Consider the following 12132-nt stretch of genomic DNA (forward strand, 5'->3'; position numbering starts at 1 on the left):
GGGTGGTGTTGTTGAGTGGGGTGTGGGTTGTGGGGGTGGGTGGTGCTGGGTGGGTGTGTGTGTGGGTGTGTTGTTGGTGTGGTGGTTTGGGCGGACGGTGGGGTGGTGTGGGGGTAGGTGGGTTGTGGGTTGTAGTTTTGGGGGGTTTGGCGGGGGGTGGTGTGTGGTAGGGGTGGTTGGGGTGCTGGTGTGTGTGGTTAGGTGGCGTGGGGGTGTTGTTGTTGGTATGTGGTTGTGGTTGATTGTGGGGGTTTGTGTGGTTTAGTTTGGGGTGTTCGGGTTATTTTGGTGGGGCGGAATGGGTGGGGGGTGTGGGGGTATGTGGGGGTGGGTTGTGGGTGTTGGGGGTGGGGGGTAGTGTGGTGTGTGGTAGTTGTTGGGTTGTTGGGGCGGAGTTGCTGTGTTTTTTGGGTGGTTGTGGTGTGGGGTGGGGGTTGGTGTATGGGGTGACAGTGTATGAGGTGAGGGGTGTGGGGGGTTTTTTTGTGGGTATGGGGGTTAGCGGGGTGGTTAGTGTGTGTGGGTTATGGTGTGGTGGGGGGAGTGGGTGGGTTTTGGGGGGTGTTGGGTGGATTGGGGTGTGTGGTTGGCGTGTGAGTGGGTTGGTGAGTGTGGGTGGTGTGAGATGGGGGGTGTGCCGTGTGTTTGTGGGGGGGTGGGTTGTTGGTGTGGTAGGAGGTTGGGGGTGGGGGTTTTGGGGTGGTGGTTTTGAGTGATAGTTGAGGGTGTGGTTTTGATGTGAGAGTGGGTTGGTGAGTTGGGGTGGTGGTGGTCTGTGGGGTGGCGTGGGTTTGGTGATGAGATTGTGGGATGTGGGGTGTGGGGGGGGGGTGGTTGTGTGTGTGTGGTGGGAGTGTGGGGTGGTGTGTGTGTGAGTGGTTTGGGTGGTGTGTGTGTGGGTGTGTGGTGATGGTTATGTATTGTGTGTGTGGAGATTGAGTTTTTTGTGTTTGTGAGTGAGTTTTTTATATCTCGATGTTATCTTAGATATTAAAATATAGTTGTTTTAGGATGTGGAGTTTTCTAATAGATAGTAATTGTTGGGGGGGGGGTGGGGGGTGGTTGATAAAGAATGGGTATGTGTGGGTTTGGGTTAGTGTGTGTTGAGAGAGTTGTGAGTTGCTGTGTGTAGATTATCTTATGATGGAAGTGATGTTAGTGAATAGGTGTTTGATATCTATAGCTATTATATGTTGATCTATTATAAATATTTATTTTGTTTGTAGTTGAATGGTTTGTATATGAGATAGGGTTTTTCTTAGTGTGATTTATAGTTTTGAGAAAAATAAAGAAACATAAATAATCTATAAAATATAAAACACTAACTCTCTATGAGATAAGGATATATATAATGGCGAGTGGTACGATGTGAGTAGAGTGGAGAGTGGATAACTTTCTCTCTCTATAGAGAGGAAAAGAGAAAGAGACACGTTAGAAAAGAGAAGTGCGGGTTTAGGGAAAGGAAAATGGTAGAATAGAATGTTATAGGGGTTGAAGATGAGATGAGTATAATAAAATGAGTAGTAGATCGAAGAGCGCATAATTATATGGATGATAATGAGGAACTGTGTCAACTCTCTCAAAAAATACATACATCTAAACACAATAGATCGCATAAATACATATCCTCTACTCAATACACAACACTGGGGGTGGGGGGGGTGGGGGGGGGTGTGTAAATTTATATATATCTCGTAAGAGTGTATTTTTACGATTGAGATAGTTTTATTGATATATCTATAATGTTGGTGTGTGTGTAGAGGTGTGAGTGAGAGTGATTGGTTTATATGTACTGAATGATAGATGTGTGTAAATCCTGATCTCATATTCGTACTATAGGGAAGTTAGTTAAAATTAGTTAATTGTTTGTGAGGGGTGAGGGTATGGGTGGGATGTTATTTGTTGTCTCTCTATATGTTTGAGTAGAGATTGTAGTTGGTGATTTGGGGGGGGTGTAGTGTGAGAGATGAGATATACTATATAGTGTGAGATGATTACTATGGGTGTTATCTGTGAAGTTGAAGTGAGAGTGTATGTTTAATGGTTTGGGTGGGGATGTTTAAGGAATAGAAATGGTTGTTTGTAGGAATGTGAGGGAGTTGGTACCATAGGTGATTAGGGGTGAGAGAATGAATATAGGTTGTTATAGTGTTGTTAAGTGTATGATCGCTTTTTTTTAGTTGCTATTATCTCTTTTCAGTCGATGGTTGATGACTAATAGAGCGTAGAGGTTTATATTATATCACAGTGTCTATCACACATTTGTTATTTGGTTTAGAGTGGGTGTGGTGGATATTATAGTATATATCACTGGAGGGTGTGAGTATTATTTATAGGTACTTAATAAGGTAGTGTGAGTGTATAGATGTGAGGTTGGGTTTTTGTTTTGTAGTATTTGAGTTTAGAGTGGTTGTTTTTGATTGGTTGGATTGAAAGGGTGTTTTTTGGTTGTGGTTTTTGGGATTTTGGTGGTGGGTATTTTTGTAGTGTGTTATGTGTTCATAGGGAGTTAGTGTGAGTGGTGTGAGGATCTGAGCTGATTATGGTGAGAGAGAGAGGGTTCTGTTGTTATGTAAAATAGTAGAGATCAGATTTTATTGTGAGGATGTGATGAGTTAGATGGTGGGGGAGATGTGTTGAGATATGAATGTGTATTTGTTTCTTTCGGAGTTTTATTATGGGTTGTGTTGTGTGTGTGGATATAGTGAGAGATTATGGATATACAGTGACTGTATAGTTAGTTGTAGGTGTGGTGGGGAGTGAGAGAATTTATAGTGGTGTGAAAAATGATTTATCTAGTGTGTGTGGTTGGTTGAGTGGTATATTCGTGGTTTTCTGATAGACGTTGTTATATTGTTGGAGGTGTTTGTTTGTATGTATTGATGGTGTCGAGACAGAGTGTGTATGAGTATGAGGGGAGTGTGTGATGATCAGGCTAATGGTGGTTGGTTTTTTGTGGAGTAGGTGAGGAGCGAGAGGGAGAAGCGAGATTGATTATGTACAGTACGGGTGATATGTGATAGGGGTTTAGTTATGATAGAGGTTTAGAGTGGGGGTATTGTGTGTATGTATTGTGGGGAGGGTTGGGGGTGAGTGTTATGGAAAGGTAGGTGAATGGTGATGATTTTTATATATATATATGATAATTATTAGTAAATATTTAATTTATTAATTTTAATTTATATGATAGAGTGATTTAGAGTATGTAATAAGTGTGGAGGAGAAGTAATTTATTGAAATAGTGAGAGAATTTAAAGTTATAATTTTGAAGATGAGTAAATATGTGGATTGATATTAGTAAATAAATAAAGATGTAGTCGGTGAGAGGTGGGGTTGTGAGATGATATGGTTTTTTTTTTTGTTGGTGAGAGTTGTGTTAGTTGTTGGGGGGTGTTGGAGTGTTTTTTTGTGTGTGAGTTGTGAGTGGTTTGGGTTTGTCTATTGGGGGGGGAGTTGTGTTTGGGGTGTGGGGTGGAGTTTGATTTATGATAGAGTGAGGTGATATTTTGGGGTGAGTGAGTAGTTTGGGGGTAGTTGAGTTTGTAAGGGTGTTTTTTTGAGTATAAGAGTGTTAGGTGTGTGAGTAGAGAGGTGATTTATATTGTTTTGAGAGACTGTATTATTGAGTGTGTATTAGTGAGAGATTTGAGTTTATGAGTATGTGAGATAGAGTAGAATTCTCTAGATTAAGAAGAGTAGTGTTGAGTTTGTAGAGTTGGGTGATGTATAGATGTTATATTATTTGTATCATATGTAGGTGTTGAGAGAGAAGATTTTTTGATTTTGAGTTGGATTTGAGAGTGTTATGTGGAGTAGTGGAGAGTGGGTTTTAGTGATTTTGAGGTTGCGAGTAGGAGATTGGGGAGTTTTGGGGAGTGAGTTGTTGTTGGGTGGTGTGGTGTGTGGTTGTTGTGTGTGTGAGTGTGGTGGGTTGTGTGGGGGGGGTTTTGGTTGTAGTTTGTGTTGTATGTGTGAGTTTTGTGAGAGTTGGAGTGTAGATTTTGTGTGATGTGAAGGGGTGTGGTGTTGGGTGTGGGGGTGTGGGTGTGTGTGTGTAGTGTTGGTGTGAGTGATGTGTGTTAGAGTGTGTGTGTGGGTGGGGGTGGGGTTGGGTTGGGGGGGTGGGTGGGGAGTGTTGAGTGAGTTGGATAGAGTGAGTGTGAGTGTGTGTAGTGAGAGTGATGGGAGTAGGTTTTGTGAGTCTATATTGTATTGTAGGTGTTTTAGAGATCTGATGGAGGAAGGGGTTTGTGTTTGGTTTGGGTTTATTTTTTTGTATTTTTTAGTTAGATAGTTAGAATTTCTTTTAGAAGTGTTCTTGATTTTAGTGATTCTGTTAGATAGATTTGGATATATGGATGAGGTGTGTGTTATTTTTGGATTTAGAGGGATTTTTGATGAAATATTATACTCTTATTTTGTTGTTTTTTAGGTGAGTGTGTGAGTGTATGATTGTGATGTTTGTTTGAGGGTGATGTGTGTGGGTTGTGGGGTGAGTGAGTGAGTTGGTGAGATTGTTTTGTGTTTGTTTTTGATTTTTTTTTGGTTTTTGTTTTTTTTTTGATGTTTTGTTAGTGTGAAAAATGATTGAAATAATTTTTTTTATTATTTGTTTTTTTGTTTGGTAATTTGGTTTTTTTTGGGTTGTGTTTGTGGTGTGTTTATTTTTTTTTTTGTGTTATTATTTATTATTTAGTTAATATTTTTTGTGTTTTTGTATAATTGAAATATTTGAATATTATATTTTTTTATGATTTTTATTTGATTTATTTAGAAGAAGTATATATTATAGATAGTATTATTTATATAAAATTGTTTTTGTATATGTTTGATGTTAATATGATTATAGTTAGTTTGTGTTTTTGTGAATATTTTTTATGATGGGTTATTTTGAAGTGAATAAATTAAGAATATATATATAATATAGATGTTTAATATTATCATATATTTATTTTTAAAATATTTATTTCAGATTTTAAATGTGTGGTTTGTTTGTTTTTGTTTACTTTTTTTTTGGTGGGGTGGGGGTTTTAATTTAAAGTTATTAGATATTGATTGTATTTTAGATAATATATTGTTTGGTTTTTTTTATTTGTTGTGGTTTTTTGTTTTTTGTTTTTGTTTTGTGTTTTTTGGGTTTGTTTTGTGTTTTTGTGTATGGTTTGTTTGTGTGGTGGGGGGGGGGGGGTGGGGGGGGGGGGTGGGGGGGGGGGGGGGGGGTGGGGGGGGGGGGGGGGGGGGGGGGGGGGTGGGGTGTGGGGGGGGGGGGGGGGGGGGGGTGGGGGGGGGGGGTTTGTGGTTTTTGTTGTTGGTTTTGGGGTTTTTTTTTTGACGTGGGGGGGGAAACAACATAACAATTAATACTACCATATGTGTGTAGTAAGATGTGGTGTGCGCCACACCTGTGCCTAAACCCAAAAAACATTAAATCCCCCCCATTTAAACACACCCCAATTCCCCCCACCTTCCCCTCATCCACCAATGCATACAAAAACAGAACCAAACACAACCATATCCCACCCTACCCCCACCCACCAGCCAGCACCGAAATCAAAGCCACCTGTAATAGAACAACACCACCACAAAAAAGTACGCAGTCAAGTAAAACAAGAACCACCTACAAAGCGGACCTCTCACTAGTAAAAAAACAAACACAATCACAAGAAACTGCCCACAACAGTACCACAACACCACACCGCCCCACACCCCCAGACCCACCCAAAAACAAGCGACATTGGTGCCCCATAACAAACACAACCCCAACCCAAGCCCAACCCACCGAGACAAAAACAACTCCTCACAAACAAATAACTAAGGAATAACCACAGCTTTTTTTAATTTTTTTTACAACTGGTTTCAAACCCTGACCCCACAAGTGAAAATGTAAAATTTTTAAATTATTTTGATTGTATATGACCATATATCACAACACCATCTTCACCTATGTTATATTTGTCAACAAAAAGATACTAAACAAGTGTGTAAAGTTTACAGTAAACAAAGATTTTTAAAGAGTTTTTACATTTGAAAAAGCCTACAAACACCCCCAAAAACAGCCTGACCAGTTTAGAGAAAAAACAATTAGCAAGTTTCTAGGTTTCCAAACTCATAGTTGGCCAAATAAAACCAATAAAAAACTCCTTTTTTGGAGATAAAATTAATTACATTAAAGAGTAAAAAGTAAAAAGTTAAAAGTTTATTTACATGTGATGTTGACAGACAGTATATTCTATTTTTAATAAAAATTGATGTTAATAACGGCATGTTCTTTAACAAATATTTATAATAAAATTGTTGATTGTGAAGCTACTTATACCGGACGCAATAGTGTGGGTAGAACAATGAATTGCAAGTTATCATTATTAACTGATGATGGTGCCTTGTTGTGTAATTATGAAAGTAAAGAAAAAAACATCTTTGATTAAGCGTAAGTGCACATTACAAAATTTTAATTTTTAACAATTATTTAACCTCTCTTAGACCATAACTTGTAACAGTATTGGTTCAGTTGTTTCTTTTTTTAGAGAATTTTGATAATATCTAAAAGGCCATATCAAAAAAGGTTTTCAAATTTTAAAAACTAATTTTTTTTGTAACTTAAAAACCATCCAAATTGAAATAATTTTGTATTAACATTTGTACATGTTTTTTTTTTTTTAAACTGTTTGTGATTTGTAATATTAGTCACAGTAATTAAATTTTTTATGCTCATAAATAATTTCCCTTTTCAAAATGTTATTTATTAGTTGTGAGAAAAAATCACCGGTTTGTCAAAAAAAATTATTAAGTATTTTCTATAACAGTTACTAAAAACTGTTATTATCTACGGCCAGCTGGTGACATAACGGCACCTCTGGTATCCAGCTTTTGTAACAAAGCAATAAAATGCATTGTGAACTGTGGTACTAATTTTGCCAAGCAAGTGTATGTCACAAAAAAATGAGCAATCTTGAATGACTTTCTCCCACATTCTTAGCCGAAAGGGTTAAGGGTAAAAAATGTTTAGGACTTTATTTCCCGTTTTTTTAAGCAACTCACCCATTATATTGAAAAAAGAAATGTAAATATAAGAAAATTGATATAAAATAGAAATATTATATAAGCCATCTTTATTAACAGATAACAATTCATTAAGTATTGAAACAATTAAAATCTAAGTTTCTCTGTATTGAAAGCATTGTTTGGATTTTGGATTAGTTCCTATTTAAAAATCACAGTTTAAACATTGTAGCTCCACGTTAAAATAGGTAAAGGCTAAAAAACTAATCTAACTCTGTTTCTTATCATTCAAATCTTTTTTATAGGCTATTTAAGCAATCAAAACCAGAAACTTATTTAACAAATTCAAAAATGTATTGGATTTCAAAAATTAAATATACAAAAATAAATACTATTGTTAGCTACAATTTAATATTAAAAATGAAATTAAACAAAAAATGTTAGAGTTTAATAATTTTTTTAATAAGCTATAATATAACTATAAACTAACCATTTTTGGTTTCTGCAAGGGCCACTGTTTTTAGACAATAATAGACAAACATAAAAATTGAAACTGTCATAAATACAAACCAATAAAACTACATATTGGACACTACAAATTAGATATACAAATATGATATGTAATATATTACCATCTTCTAAATATATTCAATAATAATTCTCAAAAGTAAACGAGACAACAAGTTTTATTTAATTTATATTAAGTTTTGTAACCAATTTTCCAATGATTTAAAAAGCTTTAAAAAATAGTTTGTTTAATGCGTTTAATCTAGTCCAAAACAAACACACCTGGTAATCAATAAAATTTATAAATATTAGGACCATGAAATTTTTAAATTGTTATATTTTGTTTGGATGAAGTGTCGACAGAAAGGTTGTTTCCAAAAAAAGTAAATTACAAAAAGTACTAATTTAACCATATTAATTTTGAGACACTGTCCCGATGAATGGTAGACTTCTGTTTTCTAAAGACCTCAGAAAATAATAAGTTTATTAAAGTATTCAGTTTCCTATCTAAATTTTTAAAAATTTAGTGATTACAAAATAAGCAACCAATACAACCCCCATCATCAATATTAATTGTAACGTTTTTACAATCCCAAACCAATAAATTTTTCAAGAGTTTTTCCCAAACCTTATCTGACTTGAAGTTGGTTCAACACAATTGTTTATTATAACTAAGGAATGCAATTATATGGGAAACCATGGTTTATTAGACATTTTATTACATGCTGAAGGTATGAGTAATAAAACATCTATTTTTTCTGTAGTAATCCTTTTGTTTATTAAATAAAAATCTATTTTTAAAGAGAAAGTTACGTCTAATAAAAAACTTTTGGAAAGGTACTTTTTTCATACATTTACATACAACACACTTAAAAATCAATCTGTCCCCCTGAATATAGAAAAATATATATTTTTTAGTGTTATGATAGTGAAACAAGTTTACAAGTGATTGTTGCAAAAGCGAGACTGTGTTTGTCCAGTCTGTAGCCACAGGTTTACATGCAGACATATCGGAATACAGCCAAATTTTAACCAAAAAATAATTAGTTGTTTATTTTTGTAAACCTTGGCCTACAAAACAAAATTAGACACATTGGCTGACATATACTATTTTATTATATTATTAGCTTGCCTTTCCATTGGAATTAATTATTAGATTCTAAGGGTGGTTATAAATACGCGAAAGCTCAACCCCACCTCCTGGGCAAGTAATATGTGCCATCATGTCTCGCTTGCTTAGTTTTTATAGAAATCAATACAAATCAGATGGGAGAAGTTTTAAAAAGGTGATCCACCATAGTCCAAAATACATTAATTTAAACTGAAAATATGCATGATCCCCATCAACTTCGACACATAATCACTTTACAAGTTGTACTTTCATGGTTGCTTTTGATATCTTAACACATAAAATACCAATAATAGTAATAAAGTAATATAATCATGTACTATTACTTTTTCAATCACTTGACAATCAAGTTAAGGAAAAAAGAAAAACTGCAACATACTCCAAGGCGGGCACTGTGTAATGGGCACCGCTCGAAATCCTGATCGCTTGAAGTTGTTTAAAGAGCTGCCAATCCCAATGGGATCAGACCACCAGCTTGCCTGAGATCCCCGTGATGGTTTATAGTGGACTCGGTTACACAAGCTCCACTCCACAGGTCCAGATTAGGTATAGCTAGCAGCACTCTTGTGTACCACCAATGGCCACTCTATCCGCATGTCATCCTGCCAGACATTACTTAATTTATCTTATGAGGAAGCTGGTGCTTTCCAACACTCAGGGGCATTCTTACTGGCTATTATTTTTTTTCTCATAAAAGGGTGTTTATTTTCTTATTTTTTTGCCTTTTCACTCACTTTAGGAGAGTCAAAATTTTTGTGTCAAAATTTTACCACCTGGAAGAAAAGAAGTTGGACAATGAGGTACATATATAGTCTTGTCCCGACAGTTACAGTGACATCAATTAAATAATCCGACCCGCCCAGTTGATTATGTAAATTGGACGAAATGGCATATGACACTGAATGTCTCCTGACACTCAGAACTCCCTATGATGCACAGTGATGTTCTTCGCCAATGATTGCAATTGGGGGGGGGGGGGAAATACAATTTTGTTGGCCACAGAGGAAATGATTTTTAGTTCCTTTACCTGAGAGAAATTACCAACAATCTTTTTATAATTATTTCTTACTAAAGGAACAAAGGGGGTAAAATACGTACTATCCTTTCGGTTAATAATCTTGGACTTATCAGCCCTAATAATTCAAAACTTTTTTCAATTTATTATTAAAAAAAAATAAAAAAAAATTTTATAGAGAGTGCTGACTGAAAGTGAAGAACAAGTTATGCATTGGATTTTTCAACTGTTGCACTGGTTCTAAAGATTCAAGATTCAAGATCTTTATTGGCCATTAAATAAAAACATTTTCAGTTACAATAGCGCTTCAATCATTGAAAAAACATTTCACATAAAAACTAATTTAACCTTACTACTAAGTTTAGTTTACCATTAAACCAGATGTAATTTGGTAACAGATTTAAACATGTTGCATTTCATGTACTCGTCAACAGAATTAAAAAGCTTTTGTCTTAAGCCAAGTTGAAAATCCTTAATTTAAACTTATTAATCGTAGTTCTCTTATAGCTAATGGTAGTTTATTGAATAATCTAGTTTGTTGGGAATTGTAACTATTATAAGTCCGAGTTAGTCTTACTTGAGGAACTACAAGATTATATCGAAACCTAGTTGTTGTAATCATGTACTAACTCATGAGAGATAAAGGTGTTGATATTTTCTCTTTCAAAACAAACACTAAATTCTGATATATATATATATATATATAGATGTATATATATATATACAGAGTGTTTGGGAAAAGTATGGGTACGGCTTAATATTTTAAAAAACATAGGAGATAACATCTATAAACTTTGCACAGCTGTCATATGGCTATGTAAACTATTTTTTCTTGCTATTACCATGACATGCCAACCATGGGGGGACGGCCCACAGAGGAAAACATGGAAATCTTAAATTGAAGCGTGGATCGAGTGATACCTCATTTGAAAGAGCTCTCTTAGTAGAGTTGAATGCCGCAAACCGCATCTCAAAAGGTTTATCCCAATCAGAAATGGCGGGTTGTTTTAGGTACACATTGTGAAGTACATTATGCGCTGCCATTTCTGACTGGTTTCGTCGTATTCTGATGCGGTTGGCGGCGTTTCACTCTACTAACCAATGTGTTTTCACTGACTTTTTTTAATTAGCAAATTATGTGATAAATTTATAACACAATAAATAAAACTGTGTTATACATGGGTATTTATTGTGTTTAAATTTATTTTAAGAGTTTCGAAAGTTATTGACAAAACATCTCATCTCGCCACTTGGGTGATCTCAAGGACGATAAAGGTAGATGTATTACTGAACCAGAGGGAGTTCTTCCCTTATGGAAACCTAGTTGCCGATGACCTGCTTGTGTCTTTGAACAACAGTAGTGGTCTTCGCACAGGGGTTAATGCAGATGGCATTGTGATTCTTGTGGGTGCAGATTGACATTGTGATTCTTGTAAATGGCAAGTTCAACACATCAGTCATGGAACTAACTAATGCTGCTCTGAACATGGTGGAAACTGGCTTGATGGAATTGGCTTTAGTGTCCACCCCACCAAGACTGCCGTAGTTGCCTCTACAATAAGGCATCAATCTGAGGGTATTGGTCCATTCTTATTGAGAGGCTCTTCCATTGAGATAAAGTCTGAGGTCAAGTAGGTCAAGGGTGTCATCCTTGAATAGGGTCCTGAACTGGGAACCCCATCCGGAAAGGGTCGTTGCCAGAGGGAAATGTAGATATAATGTATCTAATGTAGAGGGAAATGTAATCTATGATGCAATGCAGATGTGTCATAAGTGAGTCTTGGGGACTTAAGCCGAGACTTTTGTATTGACTTTATGTCTCTGTGGTTTAGACCTGCCACTAATGTTTGGAGCTGTGGTCTGGTGGCCAAAAACGGAGGCCAGGATCGCAGGTAGCTAGTCTGGTTAGCAATTCAAAAGATGGCTTCCCTTGTTATCACTTGGGCCTTTCCAAGTGCGCCGGACCGCGGTTCTAGACTGCTATCTCAACCTCGCCCTCCTGAACATTGTCATTCGGGCTATGGCCAGGAGGTGAGCCTCATGTGCAGGTGGAGCTTTTTTCGAAAAAAAAAAAAAAAAAAAAAAGCACCCTCTGGTGCCCTCAGGCTGCAACAGAGGGCACTGCAAAATTAGCATCTTGATTCAAGCGAATGCTCTGCACATAATCTCTGATCAGATGCATCAAGATTTTCTTTCAACAAATCCTTCAGGATTGTTTATACCTTCTAGGGAGGTCTTGGTCGGAGGGAAAGGAAACCTCTTTCACCAGTGGAGCTTGAGTGGATTATGAGTGACTCTAAAACAAAATGTATCAAAGGCACTGGGAGTTAGGCCATGTAAGGGACTGGTGGTCCCTATGAGTCCTTATCCCACAGTTTTTTCAAGCAGCCATTATTGAATATGCTCATAAGAATCTTTGTCTGCGATATAAAGAAAGACGATTAGCATTTTCAGAGACAGCCAGGCAGCATTAAAGGCCTTG

At 36.5% G+C, this 12132-nt stretch overlaps 1 protein-coding gene across 1 annotated transcript; it reads right to left on the bottom strand.

Annotated features, from left to right (window-relative positions):
• Window positions 1-280: 280 nt before the first annotated feature.
• On the bottom strand, window positions 281-11786 carry LOC124372370 (extensin-like). Its single transcript, XM_046830755.1, has 2 exons — window positions 11740-11786; window positions 281-773 (listed from the first exon to the last, which is right to left on the bottom strand). The coding sequence occupies exons 1-2, from the start codon at window positions 11784-11786 to the stop codon at window positions 281-283; spliced, it is 540 nt and encodes a 179-aa protein (XP_046686711.1).
• Between the last annotated feature and the right edge of the window lie 346 nt (window positions 11787-12132).

The sequence above is a fragment of the Homalodisca vitripennis genome, unplaced genomic scaffold, assembly GCF_021130785.1.
Source record: "Homalodisca vitripennis isolate AUS2020 unplaced genomic scaffold, UT_GWSS_2.1 ScUCBcl_3022;HRSCAF=8264, whole genome shotgun sequence".
Taxonomy (NCBI): Eukaryota; Metazoa; Arthropoda; class Insecta; order Hemiptera; family Cicadellidae; genus Homalodisca; species Homalodisca vitripennis.